The 24120-nt window shown below is 38.5% G+C and overlaps 4 protein-coding genes across 5 annotated transcripts; 2 read left to right on the top strand and 2 right to left on the bottom strand.

The window, feature by feature from the left end:
* Positions 1-3757: 3757 nt before the first annotated feature.
* On the bottom strand, positions 3758-7907 carry them4 (thioesterase superfamily member 4). The gene is made up of 7 exons (XM_034874463.1): positions 7785-7907; positions 7514-7652; positions 5750-5939; positions 5075-5237; positions 4577-4687; positions 4088-4212; positions 3758-3958 (listed from the first exon to the last, which is right to left on the bottom strand). The coding sequence occupies exons 2-7, from the start codon at positions 7643-7645 to the stop codon at positions 3912-3914; spliced, it is 768 nt and encodes a 255-aa protein (XP_034730354.1). The 5' UTR covers positions 7646-7652; positions 7785-7907; the 3' UTR covers positions 3758-3911.
* A 2653-nt stretch (positions 7908-10560) lies between these two features.
* si:dkey-87o1.2 (uncharacterized protein LOC796684 homolog) lies at positions 10561-12636 on the bottom strand. Its single transcript, XM_034874464.1, has 4 exons — positions 12147-12636; positions 11715-11769; positions 11161-11278; positions 10561-10934 (listed from the first exon to the last, which is right to left on the bottom strand). Exons 1-4 carry the CDS (start codon positions 12441-12443, stop codon positions 10916-10918), a joined length of 489 nt encoding a protein of 162 aa, XP_034730355.1. The 5' UTR covers positions 12444-12636; the 3' UTR covers positions 10561-10915.
* A 425-nt stretch (positions 12637-13061) lies between these two features.
* Positions 13062-16102, top strand: zgc:174935 (uncharacterized protein LOC796019 homolog). The gene is made up of 4 exons (XM_034874946.1): positions 13062-13639; positions 14892-14946; positions 15174-15288; positions 15427-16102. The coding sequence occupies exons 1-4, from the start codon at positions 13346-13348 to the stop codon at positions 15779-15781; spliced, it is 819 nt and encodes a 272-aa protein (XP_034730837.1). The 5' UTR covers positions 13062-13345; the 3' UTR covers positions 15782-16102.
* Positions 16103-22123: 6021 nt separating this feature from the next.
* si:ch1073-70f20.1 (prostate-associated microseminoprotein) lies at positions 22124-23716 on the top strand. Of its 2 annotated transcripts, none has more exons than XM_034874516.1 (4): positions 22124-22300; positions 22430-22537; positions 23065-23173; positions 23266-23716. In XM_034874516.1, exons 2-4 carry the CDS (start codon positions 22432-22434, stop codon positions 23438-23440), a joined length of 390 nt encoding a protein of 129 aa, XP_034730407.1. In that variant the 5' UTR covers positions 22124-22300; positions 22430-22431; the 3' UTR covers positions 23441-23716. The 2 variants fall into 2 exon arrangements, with proteins under 2 accessions (XP_034730407.1, XP_034730406.1); XM_034874515.1 differs by having other exon boundaries at positions 22124-22344.
* The last annotated feature ends 404 nt before the right edge of the window (positions 23717-24120 follow it).

Raw genomic sequence — 24120 nt, 5'->3', positions numbered from 1 at the left:
CTGTCAAATTACAAATTGATAGATGTTTCAATCAGGCCTGTTAAATAACTGGACCCATTACTAGTCCTCTGCCAAAAGTGACCTGTTATAAGATAACTTTTCATGTCACTGACAGACACCTCACCATCCTGTCAGGTGCTTCCACTTATAGAAGGATTATTTGTTAAAAAAATTACAGGTCAAATCAAATTGAATGTAAGTAAATTCTTCTAGGCTGAAATATAAAGTAAAAATCTATTACGAAAGTGCTACAGTGGACAGAGCTTGTTGTAGGTGGTTTTAAATGAACGATGAAAACAACTGCCCCAACCACCCCCCACCCACTTCCTCAAACCCAACTTGACCACATGACTCTTCTGGGGAGAAGAAATAACTGATGGTGTTCATTTTTCACTTGTGTTGCATCCGCCACCCATGACACACACACACACACACACACACGCACACACACACACACACACACACACACACACAAGAACTAAGGTAGCATTTCCAACTGCACTTTACTGAGGTTAAAGATGTGAGGGGCCCTCAGAAGACCACCAGGCCTGTACTGATGAGCCCATATACACTCAGAAACCACACATCAGACCAAACTGTGTGAGAACTAAACTGAATCTTAGAATTATTCAAAGCACATTGCTTAAAAACAAGATAGGCCTACAAAAGAATGATATGATTAGTATTATAAGTTGTATGTCATATAAATCAGTGCGCTTTATCAGAAATAATCCACAGCTATAACAAGCAGTGACTGAGAACCACCGGAAATATTACTAGAAAAGACACATGTTAAAGGTGCTCTAAGCGATGTTGGGTGACGTTACTTCTTTTTGACGTTCAAAGTATTTTAAAACAAAAAGAGAATAGCCCCTCCCTCCTCCTCATACCGTCCCCTCCCCCTCACTTCTGTGCTTCCTTGCACTAACCCCCACACCTCCACCCCCCAAAATGCTTCTTATTGGTTATTGGCTGGAACGCTGGAACACTGCTTGTGTTTGCTTCGTGGTGCAGGTGGGTAGCCTACAGTTCATTTTTGTTGCTGTTTGTAGACCATGGGTTGTCTACAGAGACTGCATCTTTTTTACAGTGTGTTCTGGGGACAGACAGCTTGCAGATTGTGAGGAGATGTTTGCTGTATGTGACAATAATTGTACCCTAAAACATGTGTGACATTGCTAAGAGCACCTTTAAATACTTTTTTTACATTTTAATTGAGTCCAGCAGTATTAATTTCCATGTTTGATGAACTTTAACTTTACATGTTAACCAAAACGGTACTCAGGATTCCAAACCCCATCGTGCTAAAATATTAGGTTTTTTGTTTGGCCTTTTCCTGCTTAGATTTTGTTAAAAAAAAAAAAAAAATAGGTACCGTAACCAGAAATAAGTTTAAAATTATTTGCAAGGGTGTCCGCCTCCCTGTTTATAAACTTAGCACAACTGCACACAAAGTACTGCTTGCTTGCAAAGTGCTAATTTCAAATCAACACTTTACAAATGGCTAACCCCATCATTGTAACCCAAATATGTCTGAGTTTATTTGCAAAGCTTAAGTCCGTGAACTAGCATGTCGCTACTTCCCACAGCAGGCTGCTTGAAACACCGACAAATTCCTTGCGGTCTGCGTTGCCTCAACGCAAAGTTAAATTTTTTGGAAGCTGCACGTCTAGCTACGGTGGAGGGCTCGGAGAAGGTTTCTGAAGGACTCAGAAGGGTCTGCGGGGGCACGCTGTTGATTCAACGCAGAAGCATAAAACAGCCTTAAGTGTTGCGTAGCATAGATACGTGCCTGATCGAGAGCCTGGCCATTCATACCGGATGTGCAAGAAATAGAAGAGACACCGAAACTATCGATGCAGCGTACAGGCCTATGCAGACGCTACGCACCCGGTGTGGCTAGACAGATTGGATAACATGGGCGCCAAAATGAAAATAGTTGCTATACGGTGTGTTCCAGCTGTAAGTCATCTGACAGTTTGGGTAAAATTAAGAGCTGTATTGAAGCCTGGTGGTTGCTGGCTGGGTTGGTAGGTGACAAAACATAGTTAGAAATGTTCACAAAACTAAAAACACAAACATTTTGATGTTAAATTTATGATAATAAAAATGTCCTCCTTAGGAAAATTTAAACTCATTCTGTCTTTTCATTTAATTTGATGTTTGTTCCATAGCTGCAGGTCCGTTGTTAAAAGCAGCAAGTTCTGTTCCCCCAACATGTAAACATTAGTGTTACAGCATGATCCATTAATGTTACTTTTACATGTTTCATAGTCCAATATAAAAATTCATAGAATGCCATGTCTTCAAACTACAGTTAGTAATATGTGAATATGACATAAATAGTGCTCCACATGCTTTTAAGTCTTTCAGAAGTGCACTTCTTCAGCATCGTGGTCTGCAGTAGCTGCTTGAGCAGCACTGATCTCTGTGATGTGGACAGTGTTGCCGGCATATCCTGGCATGCATCAGTCATATCTGACTGTTGAAACATGTTCAAAGTGTCAGAGTGAGTGAGACAAACCAGCCTATAAACAAGATGACACTGCTATCATAATGATTTTAAGATTGAACCCTTTGTGTCTCCGTTGTAAGTCATAATATTCTCATGGCATACAAATCCACACTTATTTACATATGACCACATCCACCACATGGTGGGGTAACAGTTAACAACCCACACCTGAAAATATAACTTAAAATGTGTACGAAGCCTGAAACTTAGTCTTGTTAACTAGTGGTTTACAAATGTTAATCTCTTTGATTGCACCAATTTGTCAAAGTGATAGCTAAAATTGAGTTTAAAATAAATTGAAAAATACATAATCTTTACTAAAAATGCATAAAATACTGACTGACAAAAAGCAGCACCTGACATTCTTCACTCATCTTTGGTAAATTAATTAAATGGCATATTTTTGTACAAAATCCTGACTTTTCTCAAATATAGGAATAACAGTGTTGCAATAACAGTTATGCAACTTACTATTTTATGCTGTTAGTTATATTAGCAGTGTAGCTATCAAGTTTGATCATAGGATTAATTAAAAGATGCTTTAGATAGTATATAGTTTTGCATGCACTTTTGGCAAAATCTCATTGCAATCCTATATCCAACTCAAGACCCAGATCCAATGGCAAAATACTCTTGCTTGATCTACTGTACATAATTAAATTGATTTGATTTCACTCAAAGATTTTTTTCAGATGTTAAAAAAATTAAGTAGATATACAAAGACCAGTCCTGCTTGAGCTACACTATTGTCTGATGCAAAAGTTTCCTTACTTCTTTTAAGTGGTTCAAGCCGGACATCTTTATCAGTGTGTGCGTATGTGTTTGTAGAAATGACAAACTTGCCCTTGTTATTTATAAGGTTGGAAGCAAAAACCTTGGAATTTTGTTAACCAAAAAAGGAAAGTAATGCAATTTTCATTCCCTTTTACAAAAAATGTAACTCATTGACAAATATATAAACATGTGGTTTGCTCAATTCATATATTACCAATGGGTAAAGCTTTATTGGACGAAACTAAATAGTAATTATCAGTACATTTTGAGAAACAATCTCACTTCCAAAGGCCCCGGTGTGACATAAAACCATTAATATTGTAAAAGTTACAATAAATAATGCCCTAACGTTTAGCTCAATAAACTATGTTTAGATAAATACTGTTGATGTGTTAGTAATAATAAGAAGAGGTAATCAAGTAAAGGTATATCATGGAACTGTACAGTTTGTTGTAATAAGTTATAACATGTTGAATCAGCTGACAAATACACTCCTCAAGAAATACTGCAAACCAATGATACACACACACACACACACACACACACACACACACACACACACACACACACACACACACACACACACACACACAGCGGCCTCAGCTTGCTGACAGTGCTTGTGTCACTCCCCCAGTAGTAGGTGGCTGAAATTGATTGACAGGAACAGTGCTGCACAAGAGGCATGAAAGAAAAAAGGACGGTGACAATACAGAAGATCAAAGAGCAGACATGAGACCAGCTACAAGCTTTCATACCAACATGTCCCATCAGACACGTGTGGATAAAAATGTACTTTACCTGTTGTTTCTGTGTGGAGTTTGGAGCCATCGCTGCTGGTCACTTTACATGAAATTAACGTTTTTCTGCCTTCCTTCTTCTCCAGAGAAGATTCAAGCAACACTGTGCTCCCCAGTGGGATGGGGCTGAGGACAAGACAAGTGTTTGTCAGGGTAAACTGATCATGAATGATAATAGTAATACAGTACATACTAATTATGCTCCACAGACTGCTCAGCCAGAGCACCTAATACTGAGATGAGATTAAATAACATCAGTATATATTGCTGAATAAAGGTTGTTGGGTCTTCAAAATGTACAGAAACCCTTTATCTATCATTATGCTAACCAATGAACAAATAACATTTCCGGTAAGATATTTTACATGGTGTTGAATATTTAAACAAAGCTACAAATGTTAATTCTGCTGCACTATGTATGACAAAATAACTACATCTATTTACACAAGAAATTGACTTTGTATGTGTTTAAAATGTATTCTTACTGTACCTGCGGTAGTTGATGTTAAGGTTGGCAGTCATTACGGGTCCAGAGAGTATAGTCGCATGAGTACCTGTCACAGTATCAATCATAGTGGCTATTGCCCCCCCGTGGACATGTCTGGAAACACACGCAATGTCTGTTATACATCAAATACAACCCAAGTTCTAGGATTTAAAAATAGCCTATTTTATGAGATTATTCCTTTTTGATTGCATAATTGGCATTTTGTCTTTATTTAAAGGTGGATAATATAGAGGCAGATGGAAAATGGGGGAGTGTGAAGGGTATGACTTGCAACAATGGTTCTGTGGCTGGAATCCTCTACCGTGGTGCCTCAAACTAGCATATCTCAGACTAAGACTTAAAATCGTTTAAAATAATAATATGTAAATGTCTTCAAATTATATTGTGTTGTTTTCAGTGTAGAGTATTTTTAAGCAGGAACAGTATGTGAAACTCCCCCCCGCATATAAATGTATTCAGAAACATTAATGGTCATCTCACCCTGGTGGCCCCTCCAGAAGGTGTCCAGCCTGGAAAATACATATACACTTCTGCTCCTCACTGTTGACAAACAAAACATACTCAAATGCTGCCCCCGGGTCTCTGATGTTCCGGGTAAAAAGACGAGCTTTTGACTGGATTATCTTACTAAGATACACTCCACCTGATGGAAAAACACACAAATGAACTGTCAACAGTTATACATTTTGAGTCATGTTTTTGGCCACCTGAATGTCCAATATTCATATATTTTTCACTGCAAAGTTTTCACTGGGGCTGAACACAACACTAAGAGATTGATGACAGTAAACCAAAACAGTAAAGCTATCAACCGGACAGCTAAAAAATTAGCTGCAGGTTTGTATGATAATTATCTGTAGGTTCATCACTATGAGAAATACCTTCCAAAACATTGTGACAATGTGGAAGGGATTTTTCATATATATATATATATATATATATATATATATATATATATATATATATATATATATATACACACACACACACACAGTATATATATATGTTGTTCAAGTACAAAAAATAGTTTACCCTGAGGATAAGTTATGCATTACTAGATGATAAGCCATATACACTTAAACCAGTCATGACCCAACTGTGCCCAGGCCTAGAAACTACATTTAATCAATAAATAGATATTTTGTGCACTTTTACCTGTAGCATACTTGAGGAGGCGATTGTAGCTTGGCAGTCTCTGCCACGGCCCTTCCTGTTTCTCCCCTCCCTCCGTCTCCACCTCACACTGACTGTTATAATGCTCGTACAACCGCATCATTTCCGAGCCCCATGAGGAGTTAGGCAGGCTGAAGTCCCGGGGCTTGGAGGAAAAAAGCGATGGCAGCGCCTAGTGAACAGGGAAATGCTTTAGAACCTAGGTCTACTACCGGATCTGGGACTGTGTTGGCTGTGTTGCGACAGGCAATGTTATAGAATTATGTCAAAAGTAGAACAATAGAAATGTATCATCCATCATACCATTTCTACTGATGTCACTATCCCTTTATTAACTCTGGTTGTACTAGGCCCTTGGAGGCAATGTTGTAAATCCAAGCTCGGGGTTAATTTCCACTGGTAACAGAGGGGACATGTCCTCTTCATTTTTGAAATTTGATATATTATTTATTTAAAAAGTCTCAGTGATCTTCCCCCTATTTCTAAACAATAAAGAAAGTAAGCATCTTTTTCTTGTACATAGTTTAGTACTATTTTTTTCTGGAATCATTAATTATAATGATCAACTTAATTATTTTCTGGATTTTGTATCATCATAGCCCCTAAACTTATGCAGAAATGCAGGAAATGGGATTCAAATAGAAAACGTTTTTGGCGGAGTACCCCCAGACCCCCTGTTTTGTTTCCCCACAACTTCTCAAACCAAAGTTTGAATCCAAAACATATGGCACTGCTGAATTTACAGAGATTAAGATCAATGTAATGTGTGCATTGGTTTATTAACAGATGTTTCCAGTATGTTATTTTGTTTATATAAAACCCATTCTTAATTGCACAATGTTAAATATGTATGCACTCTTTAGGTACACCTGTAAAATCTAATGCATCCAACAGCTCAGCCATAATTATACATGATAATGATAATATTATTAAGTTTTAATTAACAGGGTATAGTATAAGTGCATATAGATAAAGATATGTTTGTTTCTAGAAGATCACAAGAAGAGCCCTACACACCTGTCTTTGTGACCTTGTTTTCTTGGCTAGTATGTCTAGCCTATTGGAACTGTTGAATGTTGGAAATGGGGTTGGAGTCTGCAGTGTTGTAGTACTGGACTGCGTTACATTAAAATCTGTTTCTAATATTCTTCCCCCTCGTGTTTGTACATGGGACTGTCAAAATATTAAAATCACCTCTCAATATTATGCAGTACAGTTCAACACTCCTGCAAACTACAATCTAAACAATAAACATTCAGTTAAATTAATACTGTAACTCTCTGACAGTGTCAATCAAATTGGAACATTAACTAACAACTTAGCCATTGTATTGGGTGTGTGTTTTACATGTTACCTTATAAAGTGGTCACGTATTTGTATGTCAATACTGCATTATAAAATTATTATTATATGATCTTGAATGTTATGAAGTATGCTACCCAAATCTTATAATTCCATTCTTAAAAATATGTAACAGGTAAATAATAATAATGATTATGAACTATGAGGGCTGCAGAATTTTGCAGACTTTTTTTGTTGTTGACTTGACTTCTACATTTTCTGTTCCCCCTGATGTCCAGTGTTTGAACAGGAACGCACACGTTTACATTGAATCTCAGGCTGAACTGAGAAACATCTGGTGGAGAGGAAAGTGAGTTCACAGGGCACACAGATGCAAATCCCATTCATAAAGATGCAAGCAGTCATTTAAAGCACTTTCATCAAAACAGTGTACATTCTACGTACCACCATGGTCCGGATAAAGGTGGTCCCCCTGACTGAAACGGTGGGAGGCGGGTGTCTGAGTGGAGTCTGTGTAGATGAGAGTGAGCCGAGGCGTTGAAAGCCCTTGTATATTCGACCAAGGATCCTTGCCATTTGAACACTGTTTAAAATGACGAGGACAGTGAAAAAGCTTTCACAGAGACCAAGCAGCCTGTCTATAACTGATTGTGTAACGTTAGCGTGTATAAGGCTAGCACCACTGATTCACCGTAAAAAGCATATAATTATATACCTTCACAATGTTTAACACTTGGTCCTGTTTGGCTGTCTCAAAAACTAAAACTACGGCCCTCTTGTTTTACCGGTGACTTTCACGGTGTCATCAGATTCATTCAGCGCCGGTCAACTTCCGGTACGAACAGCGTCATTGAATCACGTGATTTACACCTTGCATGTGACTGGCTGTACTTGGTTTCAATCTTCAAAATTTCACACCTAATTTGAATTTAAATAGTGAGGCTTTGATTTTTGGTATTCACAAGTATACAACTCAGGTAGATAGAATAGGGTGACCAAACGTCCACTTTTTACATATCAGATCAGACAGGGAGCACACACAGGGAGGAGATCAGACAGGGAGCACACACAGGGAGTATATCAGACAGGGAGGAGATACAGGGAGGAGATCAGACAGGGAGCACACACAGGGAGGAGATCAGACAGGGAGGAGATACAGGGAGGAGATCAGACAGGAAGCACACACAGGGAGGAGATCTGACAGGGAGCACACACAGGGAGTATATCAGACAGGGAGGAGATACAGGGAGGAGATCAGACAGGGAGCACACACAGGGAGGAGATCAGACAGGGAGGAGATACAGGGAGTATAGCAGACAGGGAGGACATACAGGAAGCAGATCAGACAGCGGAGCAGATCAGACAGCGGAGCAGATCAGACAGGGATCACATAAAGGAGCGGATCAGACAGCGGAGCAGCACTGCACGCAAATTGCCAAAGCCTACTTGCAGCTTCACAGTTGAACTGCAATTTTTTTTTTACACGTACCATCCCGGTCGGGCCAAGTGGGAGGCAGAGTGCACCATGTGCAAAGCTAGCAAATATTTTTCAATGTCTAAAGGTGCTGGAGATCTCAAAGCTCACACGGACACCGAACAACCTTATCTTATTACATTGAAAAGGTTTTAAAAGATATTTAGCTGAAGCTGGATTTTGAAGATGACACAGAATAGGTCATATTTAGAACATTATTTCATATTTATTTATTTGAAAAGAGCTATTATTTTGTTGCAGGTTGTAACGTATTTTATTTTATTCCATAAGTTATTTTTCTACCATTGAGGCCTAATAAAGCCTGTTCATTAACACCTAAAAAGCCTGTCTAAATTTGTGTATTGAGGCACAAGTTACATGGTCCCCCTAAGATAGAACACAGCACATTTTTAAACCTAACTATCCTTCACGGCAAATACTTCTTACACAATAACACATTTGAAAAGGTAAAACCATACTTTATGTCGTTTTGTTTCCTCTTCACAAAACCCAAAAGACCTGAGGATATCTGAACTACCTTGTCAAAAAAAAATATATACCCCCGGCAGGGTGTTAACTTTCTGTTTCTTATTTCCCTTATTGTAGTATTGTTTTACAATTTTCTACACACATTTTGTTTTTCTAAACAAAAGTCAGAACTCATTGTGGACTAAATTGTTGATAACATTTGAATGCTTAGACAAAAAATGCAATTATCTTTAAAATGTAATGGAAAAACAATGTCACTGAACACCACGTGATTTAATACGTGATGTTGAAGACACATTTTGTTTTAAAGTCACTTCAGTGCATTGACCTTTTCAAGAGGTGTTTGGGGGTGGTAAAAGCTCAGTCTCTAGGAGTTGGGTTGGAAACTGGAGGGTCATGGTTCAAGTCCTCATACGGACCAAAGTACGGAATGTTGACTGGTAGCTAGAGAGATGCCAGTTCAACTTCGGGGCACTGCCAAAGTGCTCTTGAGCAAGGCACCACACACCCCCACCGCTTAGGGTGCCTGTTCAGCAGTCGCAGCCTACTCAATCTAGTATTTCTCCATGAGCGCATGTATAGGAACCTGATCTTGTGTGTATTTCAGGCCTGTGTGTAATAACAACATAGTGTAAATTGTAATTTCCCCTTTGGGGATCAATAAAGAGTGTTAGTAAATTATTCTGACTGATTCAACTGATGTCTCTCTTTCTTTATTCCAGAAACTGCACCTTTGTTATGCCGTTTACCAAAACAGAATGTACCATTTAGTACCAATTAGTAGCAAGCTGGAGGCACAAGTTTGAGGGTGCAGACTCAAACCTGACAGACAGGCTGCACCAAGAATGAAACAGCTGAAGAGGTAGGACAGGAAATGGAAGACAAACTAGTCATACTAATGAAGGAACACATTTCTTCATCAGTGGAGGTATATAATGACTAAGTAGATCTTAAATATGAAACCTGAATTTTGCAGAAAGACTGTCAGTATATTCCTTGATTCTGCACTAGGGGGAGGTAGAGGAGCATATAATTGAACTGTTATCATAATTTGGTTTCTGTTGAATGGATAAAGAAGAATAAGATGTGTCAGAAATATGTGCACATTACGTATAATTTCTGGTTCAAGTGTGTTGGTAATGTCACTGCAGTATAGACAACCTTCTAAAATCAGGAAAGAACACCAGAAAGCTCACCAGTCAGGCAATATTTGATATAAACTCCAGATACCATGGGGCAATTTTTGATCTTTGTGGCTTCAATAATAAGTTTATCTGCTCGGCAGTTAAAATATATTCTGAGTGAGTGTTTAATAAAGTTAAACTTTTCACACTCCAACATGTGACTTGATGTGATATTTCCATGAACATAAGCTTATTATTTACCCTTATGCAGTACATTTGGTTAACAAATTCTTCCCCACCCAAAATATCTCAAGAGATGAAACCTATGCCTATTTACTTTTGTGGTTGCTAGTAATCACTGATGGTTTATCGAGGGAAGGGCCACAAACACAGAAGCAGGCTGGTTCAGGTGTAAAAATTATAGCTTTACGGGTTTAATCAGAGTAAAATTGCATCTGCATGACAGTCAGGTTCATTTATTTATGGAAAAGTATTTTACAGAGACAAAGGGCATAACTAGATCCCACCAAAATAATAACATTGCAAAATGGTACAAAACCTTGCAACATCTTGGCCTACTCCCCATGACTGTGCAACTCTTCCAAGTAATGAATGTACAAAACAACACAGTTGTTACTTTCTCATAAGAAACCATCAGAGCTGTACTCACATCAGCAAAATTACAAATTCTATCCTCATTTGCATGGCATGCTTCTCTTTTTTATTGTTCCCAGTCAATGTTGAATGTTTCTGAGTTTACTACAGTCCACACAGCTTCCTGCAAAATTTAGAAAAGAAAAAAAATGTTAATTTGGTGTACTGAGTCCTGATGACATAAGGTTGCCTTACATCTTAAGTTTTACAGTCATGGCTCTATGCAGTTCTGTTGCCGAATGGGATTAATGGGTTTGAACTGTTTTGTAGTTTTTCATGATCTGGACAGCTCTTGCTGACCACAAATACATTCTTATTCAGGAGATGCAAGTAGGCGTTTTTTTACTTACCGTGCTTCCTCCTTGGAAGTATCGGCAAAAGCACAAATAGCTTTGTCTCTATCCAAAATCTGTTGTTTCAAGCTCTGAATGTCCTCTTGAGCCTTCTTTTTAGCCTGTTCGTGATCAGCTGAGGAAATGACACAATACACCAGAGATAAACAAATGTGAAGTTCCATATTTAATACACAATAAATGAATGAAATTGGAGCAGATAAGCTCAGTGAGTTAGTCATGCCAAGGACAGTGTGTCTGGAGCTTAGTAGGTTGTAGCCATTGACTGTTAACATTAACAGTCAATAACTATTAACAGTCTACGGTTGGATTATTAATCACAAGTGTTTGTAAAGAAGGTGCAAACTGACAGATCTCAGCAGCTCCAATCCAACATCTGCCTTTTAAAGGCCAATAGAAAACCTGATTAAGGTGTTAGAGATGCATTATGGTTTGTACAGTCTCCTATCTGCATCGGTTTGGGATTGGCCAGTGTTGTACAGAAGCACACTTTTGAGTCTCTGGCCTGAGATGATTACGCAACAGCAGAAGTGACACAAAAGCTGCCTTACCTTTGAGTTTATTCATGCTCTCTCTCATCCCTGAGGTCTTCTTCTCAACATCTTGCTAATAAAGACACAGGTGAAAGCATTTGTCAGCAGATATGGTAATGCACGAGGAAGGGTTCAATAGAAACATGAATCAAATGCAACAGCAAAGTTGATCCAGTTATGCCAACTTCCCACTGTCAATGGTGGACATCATGAGCATGCGTCGTGTGTGTGTGTGTGTGTGTGTGTGTGTGTGTGTGTGTGTGTCAATGTAATAATAAAAGCCTTTTACCACTAATGTGGAAACTATACTTGAAAACATGAATGAGTTTCAATCAGAAGTGCTCTTTATTCTGACTTAGTACAGGCTCTGTTTTAAAGGTGTGTGTGTGTGTGTGTGTGTGTGTGTGTGTGTGTGTGTGTGTGTGTGTGTGTGTGTGTGTGTGTCCCTACCTTCTCTGTGTTACAGGTCTGCAGATTTTTATTGAACTCCTGTGCTTTTTGTTCACTGTCTGTCTTCTTCTTCTTCAGCGTATCTATGTTGGTGTTGACAAACACCAGCTTTGATTTCATCGCCTGGATTTTGCTTTTCACTTCGACGATGGCATCCTCCTTCCTCTTAACCTGCTCCGTGTTTTCCACCATGCGGCTTTTCAAAAAACGCAGGGTCAGCTCCTGGCTCACGGCTTGGAAAATCATTGCAGCCATCACAGCCACACTCAGGAAGGCCAAAAAAACCGCGAGCTTCATCTTGGTTGATACGACAAAAAACACAAGAGGCCAAGTGGTGGAGAGTGTTGCCGCCGGGACACCTGTTGTTCATTTCTCTCCAAACGTGCACGGTGTGACAGCGCGTTCACTGTCGGCCTATACCTGTAACCGGCTCCACCTGTTCAACAGGCTGGGCGGGACAATCCACATATTTCCTCAACAGACTCTCGACCTCTCCCTGTAAACACGCTCTTACGCTTTGCATCATGATCACACTGCTTCCCATGTAGGCTATAGCCTTATAGGCTTTCTGTTGGTTTCGATGAGCAATAAGAAATTGATGTACAAATACAAGTGTCACAAACATCAAAACATTTGCTTTTCTTACAATGGGGTAGGCCCATAAAAAATCTGAATAGGCTACTTCTTCCGCCACTTTCTAAATAAACCTGATGAATATCAGGCTGCCTGTGGTTAAATACATTCTTTTATGAGTCACAGTAAATAGCCTACATTCGTTAAAAATATATAACTAACACAATTCGTTTACATTGTTGTAGGCTATTTGGTCAGTCAGTCATTTGAATTTTATGATTTATAAGGTATATAGGCCCAATATAATTTCATCAAGGTGCGCAGGGCATGGTGACAGCAGCTACGTGTACCCTTCAGATGCCATACAGGAAGAGGGCGTGTTTTATTATGACACATTGGGGGAATGCTGAGCAGCTACCCAACACACATCAGTGATAGTCCAAACTTAGAGCGCAGGTGAGTCTGTCTCCTTGGTTGATTGATTTTAATTTCGTAAACGTAGAGAGGTGTAACTAGGGCGACACCGAGGGTAGCCTTGTGTTCGCGCGATCACTTGCCGACACTTTGGCCAAGATCCATCAACAAGCACAAACAACTCACAATACGGCTCACAGCTCCCGTTAAGCATGAAGGTACAGTTTATGATACCTGTGGCATTATTCGTGTCTGTCGCTTTGTTTGGGACTATTAAAATGCGGCAAAAGGAGCATGACAAGGACGACAAACGGAAAAAGTTTCTAGAAATCAAGCTGCGGGTGACCTACGATGTGCTGTCAGAGTATCAGAACGATAAGACAGAGATGGAGGCCAAGCTGGAGAAGACCCAAACTGAGCTGAAAGCGCTGACATTGGAAGCGACCAATGCCCAGGCCAAAGCCGATAAGGCGAAGGGTGAAGTGGACGTCTGCCAGGGAGGCCAGGTGGGGAGAAACTGAATGATGCGAGCAGAGAGAGTATGCTAATGAATAGGGATCCCTTGTGAAAGTTATGTTGGATTTAATTTCCACAGAGAGACATCGTGTTGACTTAAAAGGGAATAAAATGCTCCACATTTGAAATGGGAGCTTGATCTTGAGGGGTTAAATGTGATCACCAAAGTGAAACAAACAACAACTTTGTAACCTTTTGAAATGAATCACCTCACTCTTCATAGCCATTAGAAAGATGTTTGCAATGTAGTCTCTTTCTGTGAGGAGGAACAACTGATTTGACTTGCCTCAGGCGTACACACAAGGGGAACAAAGAACCTGATTGTTAAGAAAAGCTGGCTTGTCTTGCACTAAAGGGCAAGGACTGGCAATAGCCACGAGTAAACTCCAGCAACAGTGCACTTTTTCTTACATTACTGTATCATTTTATAAATGTATTGTTGAAATCATCTACGGCCTCTGCTTGTATACATGGCATGCCTTAGCCAATAGGTCAATTTTGTTATATTGGTACCAAATTATTTTTGCCATAAAACTATTTTTAACAGTGGTTGTTGCTTTTAAAAAAATTTTTTTATTATTCTTAAAAAAGAAAAGAAAACTCTTATCAATGATAAATAGGATCTGTCTCTGCCCCCAAGTGGTACTGTATTGAAATGTGTCATGTTTCTAAACACTAAACTTCTTAAAATGGCAATAAATGCATGGAAATGCGTATCACATATGATAAATATTCCGCTACTGTGGGTTCAAGTTGCCAGATTCACCATTTGGTTTCCTTGGGGAGACTAATAAAGATACTTTGCCTTTGAACCCTGTCTGCAACGTTGATCAAGTGGATTCATTGTGGATTAAGGTGATTCCACAGTGTTTCTTGGAGCATCTAGGGAAATCCTCAACCTAAAAAAAATCTTTGAGGGCACAGAAAATGGGGTAATGGGAAAAGGATTGACAAAATGTTAGAATATTATAGGAGAAGTAATCTTTTTCAGCCAAGTAAGGGAAATACATGAAGTATATCCTTATACTTTATCATGTAACACTGATGCCAAAACTGTGTTGTGTGCAGATCCAGTTAATGTTATAACAGAAGTGTTTAAATATTTACTGTTGAAGTCAGAAGACAATGGCTGCATAACAGTTTAAGATGTATAGTATAAATGCAGGATGTTAGTTAGTGTGGAGATGATTTCTATAACAAACTCAAGTTTGTGTCACTGACATTTGCTTTTCCATTTTGCAGAAATCTGCAAAAGATGGGCTGGGAGCAGTAGAGACAGAAACAAATAATATCAAAGGTAAGCGCTGATTTATGGGCCTAAATGCCAAAAAGTGGTAATTCATTCAGTAATCGAGAGAGGAGACAAAGCAACTTTTCCCTCTTTTACCGAGCATGTGGTTCAAATGCATTTAAATGTATTTCTCTTCCAGTTGATAAATTGGAACATCAAGTGAAGGGCCCAACCTTGCTTTCATTTTGTGACTTGTGACTAAAATTTGTCATGTCATATAACAATACCAACAGTTGAACATGAGAAGGAGAAGGCCAGCTGGACAACACAACTGGAAACACAGAAACAGCAACTAGCAGCACAGAGCGCAGTGTGTAACTTTTTGAAAGCAAATGCAAATATAGCAAGGTATGGCTGCTACTATACTGGACTTCTTACAAAATATAAAAAAATATATATTTATACATAAAAAAGTATGCATGCTCTTGAAATGATTTGTACTGGATGCATTTACTACACTGTCTAATGTTGAACTTTCTCTTAAAGCAATCTGTGTAAAAAGACTGAGGCACCTAAAGCAGAGGCCCCTAAACCAGAAGCACCTAAAGCAGAAGCCCCTAAACCAGAAGCACCTAAAGCAGAGGCCCCTAAACCAGAAGCACCTAAAGCAGAGGCCCCTAAGCCAGAAGTACCTAAAGCAGAGGCCCCCAAACCAGAAGCACCTAAAGCAGAGGCCCCTAAACCAGAAGCACCTAAAGCAGAGGCCCCTAAGCCAGAAGCACCTAAAGCAGAGGCCCCTAAACCAGAAGCACCTAAAGCAGAGGCCCCTAAACCAGAAGCACCTAAAGCAGAGGCCCCTAAACCAGAAGCACCTAAAGCAGCGGCGGGCAAGAAGAGATGAGCTCTTCCAACCTGTGTTTTTCACTCAACATCACTTCAACTGTTTAAAAAAAAGACATCGTTTTTTATACTTTGCAACCAGATACAGGTACACACATACAGGTAGGAGCTGTAGTAGAACTACTAAGGTCACTCATGGGATGTTAATGAGTGTTTCATCTGTTATTTGTTTTTTATACAAGAAAATAAAGAATGGAGTTACATTTTGATGTGGGCATATGTTTTTGTATGTATGTAAATTGGGGCAAAATGCTTTTTTTTAATAAATGGATTATGTCATTATGCAAATGTATGCTGGCCAGGTTCAAACGGTTTACTTACAGTTTATCTTTTAAGAAACCTTATTATTATGCGCCGCGTGTGTGTGTGTCTCATTCCTCCCTTATTATGATTGTTTTATTTATTTAAATATATATACATATATATTATCATGTCAGTTATTTGACTGCATGTAAATGGGTAAATAAGTCTGAACCAGGAAAAGAGAAACAAAATTCCCCTCTGTCTATTTTTTATTGTCACTGTAAGTTTTTTTTTTTCCCTCTGTTAGATAATTCCTCCACCTCCAATGCTAAAAATAGAAATAGGTATTGAATAATCGTTGTTAACCTTGTCTGCCTCTCTCTATCTTAGTGGCCCTGCCTCAGGGAGGGAGAGAGTGAGTGAGTGAGCACTAACCAATCCGAGAACACAGTGCCTTTGTTTGTCTCGCTCTATAACAGGTTTGGCTGTGCCGTTTGTATTCTGGCCGATTCTAAAGCTAAAGAACCATCTTTATCAGAGAAAAACACACTTGAAAATATCAATAAAATAAAATACTTTTTTAGTAATGCATTTGACATTTTTAGATTACTGCTAGAACAGCAGCTTTGTGTTCCTTGTAGATAGTTTAGCATATTTTTACTGGTCTGGAACATTTTCAACAAAGATTTAAAAATATAGAATTCATAAGTTTCAGTAAGTTTCTATTGTAGCATGATTGTATTTCTGTTGGTTACAGAAACATAGCAATTAATTAAAGTAATTGCAGTAGATTGGATTAATATACTGTATATTGGTCTGTATCCTAATGATGGGGCTGCATTTTTATATATATATATGTGGATATAAGGTGACATATGTTGAATGTACAATACATGTGTGTGTTTATATATATATATATATATGAATCAGCTGTGCTTTGATAGTTTTAAAATTGTCAAATTATTTATTGATGTTTTATTAAATAAGAGATTTTAGGGCTGCATCCTTATATCAAATGGATGTCAAAATACATCATACATGTTCAACCAAACTGAAAACTTTGAGTTGTTCAAAGATCTTAATACTGTATGCGGACGGAAAAACACGGTAACTTTGAAGATTGGACTGAATCCAATGTAAATGATTTTTCTCTCCGTATTTAAAAGGAGGTGGCTGTAAAAAGACTTGCACGTAAATTATTAGACTGAATATAAAGGATTCGTTCTTTAATCCACATATAGTTCCTTTTTTCATCATTTTGCTTTATATTACTTCTGCCTCACACTGCCCTCCATCTGTTGGAGATTAAAATTCTCCCCCAGGCTCACAATTAAGCAATCAGAGGGCTATCATTCCGCCCCAATAGGCTCACAAGGTCAGGCTCATACCAGGAGAGGATACAGAGACGGCAGAGGGGGGTCACGCAGTCTCACTGATGTCATAAACGAGGGCTGCTCTTTACGAAATGTAGGTTACTCTCCAATCTTAAAACATGGTGTAAAATGTAGTATTGTGTTAAAACAGTATGTTGTCTGTCACTGATGACGTTGTTTGATGATTGTGAATAAAGGAATGACATCAACGCAATACACAATACGAATCAAATGCAAACTCGTGTCTTTATGAGTTATTTTGGATACAGAATAAATTCCCACTTTCACAATGTACTTCTTATTGCCTGTTGTACAGCTGTACATCTGCTTATTGCTGATTTAAAACAAAAACTCACCTACAGGTGGAAGTGTTGTATTTTTCATTACCACCATATCCCCTCCCCCAAAACAACAGACACATTGAGTGCTCATACCATCACCAGTCACCTTGACAACCAGAGGTCATCCTGACAACCAGATGTCACCATGGTGCATAGTTGATCTTGACACTGCCCCTGATGTTTTCTTAAACTTTTAATTGAGATTCTGAATATTACAAATTTTGTTCATCCAGTCGGAGATACTGACCATCGGAACCTAACCAAACCTAACATAACCCAGGTATGATAGTTAAACATTTGCATACCAAACAGCAAGGGTGTTAGAAGTATTACGGCCTTGAACATAAAAACATTATATATAGCATTATAGAAGTATGAGCTGTAACATGTACTTTAAGTGTCAAACGTAAAATTACCTGTCGGTGGTGGCAGCAATGACAATTCTCAGTGTTATATTATATCAATAGATTAATATTATTTACTGAAGCATTACTGCAAAAGCATTACCTCTGTACATACTGCTGGTTAGTTTCCTCTGTAAACTATATATACATACTGTAGATACATATGTGTACAAGTGCAAGTGCTTGCTGGGCTCTACAGCTGGAAATTTGCCGTAGAGGCTAAGGCTGCCGCATTAATAATGAATTAAGGAGGACTGTCCACAACACTTTAAACTTATAAACTAAACTAAACTCAAAATTGTACAGTAGAGTTCTTTACGAAATGTACTTAGTTACTTTCCAACCATAAATGACCAATATCCATACCATCTCCTGACATGGTACAAGTATTTCATTTTGGAAATCCAAAATGTAAGGATTGTCTTTCTTGCCATACTGAACAAATGTCCAATTAACATTCTTGAGGCACTCCCACATACAGGTATTTTGGTGATTATTTAGATATTGTAAAACAAAACAAAACAAGCTTTACGTTTGTGGAGGCTGTCACAGGATGGAATTCATAGTAACACATTGTATTTACTGTCATTGTTTTTGTTATACTGCTCTCTTTATATTATTATAATAGCATTATAGTACATTGAAAACATGAAACAATAACTACATTTAATGAATGCATGCATTTGAGATTTAAGCCATACAAATTAAACATATTTGAATTGTTAAACCAAACATACAACTATAGTGATGGTGAAGTGACCGCCATGTCCTCCCTACAGGCAATAACTGAAAATGATTTGACTTTGCATCTGCTGTCGTGTGTGTGTGTGTGTGTGTGTGTGTGTGCGTGCGTGCGTGCGTGCGTGCGTGCGTGCGTGCGTGCATGTGTGTGTGTGTGAAAGAGCGAGAGAGAGCTCACAGTAGGATGAACATCACATCTATTGATGAGGCTGATGTGGGGAGGAAAGGCTGCAGGCCATAGTAGCTAATCAATATACCTCTAATTACATGGGGCACTGAGTGTGTGTGTTACTGAGAGAGTTAGTGTAGGTGATGCCCCCCCCCCCAAACCACAGGGTTGTATATATAAATGCTGTCCCACTGAGGAATAGCTCATAGCTCACACACACATTAAAAGTTAGATATGAATCACTTTACCATCGTTTTTTTGTTTTTGTTTTTGAACTTCTTTAACTTAAAGAAACCACTTTTTTACTTAATGGACACGGGGAAACTGTGTATGGATAAAGGGATTTGGTATGTATTCTTCATATTTGTATTTGCGTGTAATGTAGGACTATGCCCATCCTCTTCTTGCTTTTGCTGTCCACTGTTCCTCTTCCACCCTGTCTTTCCTAAAGCCAGTAGAGTCACTGATTGGTGACTTCAAATGCCATCAGGATCTCTACATAATTCTGTTAAATGACTCCCTCCCTCAAGCCCTACCTCTCTTGTGTTGGACAGGTTCTTCAGGTCTTTTTTCTTTGTATTATACTTAATGCATTCTTTCTGTGGTATGGTCTTTGTCCTACATTCACTCTGAAACAAGCTGACTGACTGTGTGATCACTGAATTGTCTCTTGTTTACAGGCTTTTCCAATCTGCTGAGGCTCTGACTGGCTAGAAGCTGTTTGATATGTTTGATATTCGGTTGTTTTTGTGCTTCATTGTGTCAACTAAATATCAGACATATTCCTACAGAGTCTGGCATTGACTTCTGATCCTTGTACCTCTGAAAAATTCCTGTGAGGTTCAGGTAAATACACATTACTGTCCCTGAAGATCAAGTTTCACTGTTTACACTTCCTTTTATACTATCTCAAACACACACTTGCACAATAATTAAGACTGACCGCCTCCACTGGAAGGTTGCAGGTACATCCTGCTCCTTGAGCAAACAGGTGTTTTTAATGGCAGTATAAAAGGTGTGTGACATCAGATCATAAACTGATAACAACTGGTTCACTCATGTTTTATTCTCTCCACAGTCTTTTATTAATAACTCTGGCATTTGTGTTCCCTAAATTCTCTTGAGGAGCCTTTTTGGCTTTTTTTTCTTTAGAAATGTGCAATTAAGGATTTTTTTCTGTCATCATCTGTGATTTGTTGCAAGCAGAATAAAAATAAAGCTTGATGGCATGTTAACATCATCTGCAGTGAGTCATTACTGTCTCCACATCTATGATTTGCATGCTATTGCATATGATATAGCTAGGTTTGTGCTACAGATTCTATTTTTGTACTTTAATTAAGTGATTTTACAAGAGGGAACATGCTTTTTGACTTTTGGGTAATGTAACGTCCTACCTCCCAGCCAATGATTTTTTCAATGGGCATTTTATTATGTAATAGTTTGATAGGTTACATCCTAATGTGTACAAGTCTGTGGGAGCACTGGCTGAAAAAAACAGTGACACTGATGTTGAAATAATAAAATGATTTACTGTATAAGAGTGCCCTTTATGAAAACAAAGCCAACAACAGGGTATCACAAAATGACATATTCATAAAGACAATAACGTGTAACAGGCCATTTAAGCATTGTCTTGGGTATTACTATTCTTGAAACCAAAAATAATCTGACAGCAGTTAGGAAACTTGATTTACTGGTCAGGGTGCGCAGATGTCATCAGAGCCTTTCTGTTCAATAATGAATACATCAGTGTGTTGCAGCACTAGAGGGCGTCTGGGTTGAGTTTGTGTGTCTATGTCACTCATTCAATCTGTTGTTACATTTGATGACAAATTTTAGGTTTGATTTTAAACTTGTGGATTGTGTTGGGGATGGTTCTCTAATTTTAAGTCCAGAAATGTGTCCTTATTTTGGTTTAATGCTGCAGAGTAAGCTTTGAGGCAATGAAATCTTCTAAAGGTGCAAAGAAGTGTGTGTGTGTGTGTGTGTGTGTGTGTGTGTGTGTGTGTGCGTGTGTGTGTGTGTGTGTGTGTGTGTGTGCATCCTCTTTTATGATTACACAATGTATTTTGTGATAAATAGATTATGTCATAATTCAAATGTTGTGTGCTGGTCAGGTTTAAAGGGCTGACATTTAAACTTTTAAGAAACCCTATCATTATGTCATTATGTTCCACCACATGTACGCAATAGTCAGGGTGTGGGGCGTCAGACTTCTCTGGTAACCTGAATCCTGGTTGCATAGGCAATGTGTGTGTGTGTGGGTGTGTGTGTGTGTGTGTGTGTGTGTGTGTGTGTGTGTGTGTGTGTGTGTTTGTTTTTGTGCGTGTGTCCACATAGGTGCATGTTATCAGTGGACTCAGGGTGGTTTATTCAAACAACTTCCAGCACAAAGACACTAAAAGCCATCCTCTGACACAAAAATAGCTTCCAATTTTACAAAGAAGGCCTTAAATAAAATGCCCCCTTTCCTGCTCCTGATCAAAAACACCCCCACAATGATGCAAAACAGACCATGTTAAAGAGACTTTAGGAAAGTTAATCCACATTCCGAATCTTGTGATTTGCACAACATTAAATTAAATTGAATTAAGCAACTGATGTGCAACAATGACTTGGATCATTAGTCGCCTGTAACAAAAAGACAACTATCAATGAACAGAAATAATACTAGCTATTAACATTAAAAACAAATAACTTTTTTCCAATTAGCTTTGAGCATTGTTTCCATTGGATGTCACAATAAAATACGTATAGATGCATCTGGATGTTGAGCACAGGTCAAGGGGTCACTCTGTGGGTAGGACAATAGGCCACCGGCTCGTTGTCCTATGGACAGGGTCACCAGTGTGATCTTATGATAGGGTCAAATGGCACCTCTGAGACAAATGTTATCTGAAAGAGTGCACACTATATACTCTGGGGCAATTTCTGTGAAGCAGCACAAGAGTGAATGACGAACGTTGTAATAAAAATGCTTGTATGCATGCATGTGTGTGTCTTTATACTGTATGTTTGCGTGCAGATATAGAAGGTAATTAATGAGTGGGGGGCAAGGCGGGTTGCAGACAAATAGCAATGTAGAAAGTAGAGATAAAGACGTGCTGGTTCAGTATAAATATCTGAGCCCACAGGGAGAGAGAGCATCAGTGGCACTGAGGAGAAGACGCAGAGAGCCGAAAGTGGCAAAGAGGGAATAGAATAACAACAAGAGGGTGAATGAAGGCAAGAGGAACAGAAAAAGAAGAAAGGGAGGCTTTTTATATTACATAGTGGAAACTTTACAATAGGTGAGAATACCAGTCGGGCATTTCTCTCATCTGGTTGTTATAAGTGGTTGTTGTTGTTTCTTACCTGTGCGCTGTTTCTTTTCAGAAATGGCCAACACAGCAGGAGGAGTGCTTGTGGCATTAATGTTCCTGAGTGCTAGTGTACCATGTTTCTCTGTGTACAACAGTGGCGAGTGCTTCTTTAACACTAAAGGTGCAGTATGTGTACGTAAATTTATGTGTGAAACTTACATTTTTTTGTACATGTGTTTTCTACAGACTTTATGTGTACATGTCCAGGGGTAGAAAGTAATTAAATCATTTTTGGAGATACTTGTATTAGTACTTTACCTTTATTCTATTTCTTCACTATATTTTGAGAGGGCGCTATTGTACAATTTATCCCACTTCATTTATAAGACAGTTATACTTCTATTACTTTGCAAATTTAGGTCTTTCCAACCAAACCTTATGCTTAGTTAACATAGTGCATTCTTAGGCTTTATGATAAACAACCCAACAGTATATAAAGTACTCAACATTTGCTCTATGAAGACCTGCTGTAACATTTAAATGCAGTCAGTAATCACTAATCAGTAGTAATAAAACTATAATTTGTATAATTACATGCCAGTATTTGCTGATAATGCTAATTGATATTCCCTTCTACTGTCTAACCTGTAAGTCAACTTTTTTAATGCAGGACGTTGTGTCACAGTAACGGATATTTTAAATCTTCAGGGAGCTGTGAACACATGGGACAGGTGTATGGGATAGGAGAAAGCTGGATAACCAATGACTGTTTCCAGTGTGTCTGCATGGAGCCTTTTGGTGTAGGATGTTGTGACCAGTGAGTTTGTTTTTAAATTCAAACTGCTTCCCAAAAGTACTGAGATATTTGGATGTAGCCCGTCTTTACTCTAACTCTGATTTTCCCTGTAGCGGATCTAAACCTGTGGACTATCCAGACTGGTGTGAGATCATCCGTAAACCTGACTCTTGTACAAGTGTTGCAGTGATGAGAGTAAATCACAAACTACCCTGCCTCTGGGGACGAGGCCGTCTCAGACCAGCTTCAGGCAAACCGTGGAATTCCGACAATGATCCTTTATTTTGAGTTCAGCAGTTAATGAAAAATAGCTATGTAGAAATGCATGCTTTTTATTTTGGATTCAATAAATAAAGACCATGGGTTTAATTTTGTCATAAGGTTTTGTGAAGGAATTAAAGGTACGGAATCTTAAAACAAAATCTGCATATGACTTTAGGACTTCTCTATCAACTCAGTTTATGTATAACTTAACATTTTAAAATTGTGTTGTGGATGTTTGTTGTTGATGGCACTGTCTGAATGTCTGGATTGTTTTTGATCAATGTTTTAAGATGAAATAAAAATGTAATGTATGTCTAATGCAGGCCAATGTCTAATTTAGGGTTCGGTCATTTGTTTTTTGTGACATCATGTCAGTCCATGTTGAATTCAGAGTGTCAAAACCGAAAGTCATGAACACAGAAATTCCAATGAATCTGCAGGCTTAGGGATTTATTGCAATTACATCAACATTATTTGAGCATACTAAAGGTCAGGCTTTATATACAGATAGCATCACCAGTACAGTCTGCTTGTCTGTTGTTTGACCTTAAAAGCAGGTTTGTTAAAATTCTGAAATTAATCAGAGCTTTATGTTAAAGTGTTAAAAATGTTACGTTTTAGAATAATGCATTTTATATTAAACATTATGCATCCATTTGGGAATTCAAACCGGGGATTAAGTCTTATCTATACCAAAAACAGTA

This window comes from Etheostoma cragini, chromosome 6, assembly GCF_013103735.1.
Source record: "Etheostoma cragini isolate CJK2018 chromosome 6, CSU_Ecrag_1.0, whole genome shotgun sequence".
NCBI classification, from domain to species: domain Eukaryota; kingdom Metazoa; phylum Chordata; class Actinopteri; order Perciformes; family Percidae; genus Etheostoma; species Etheostoma cragini.
Note: the sequence above shows the minus strand (reverse complement) of the source record. Positions and strands in the feature narration are given on the sequence as shown.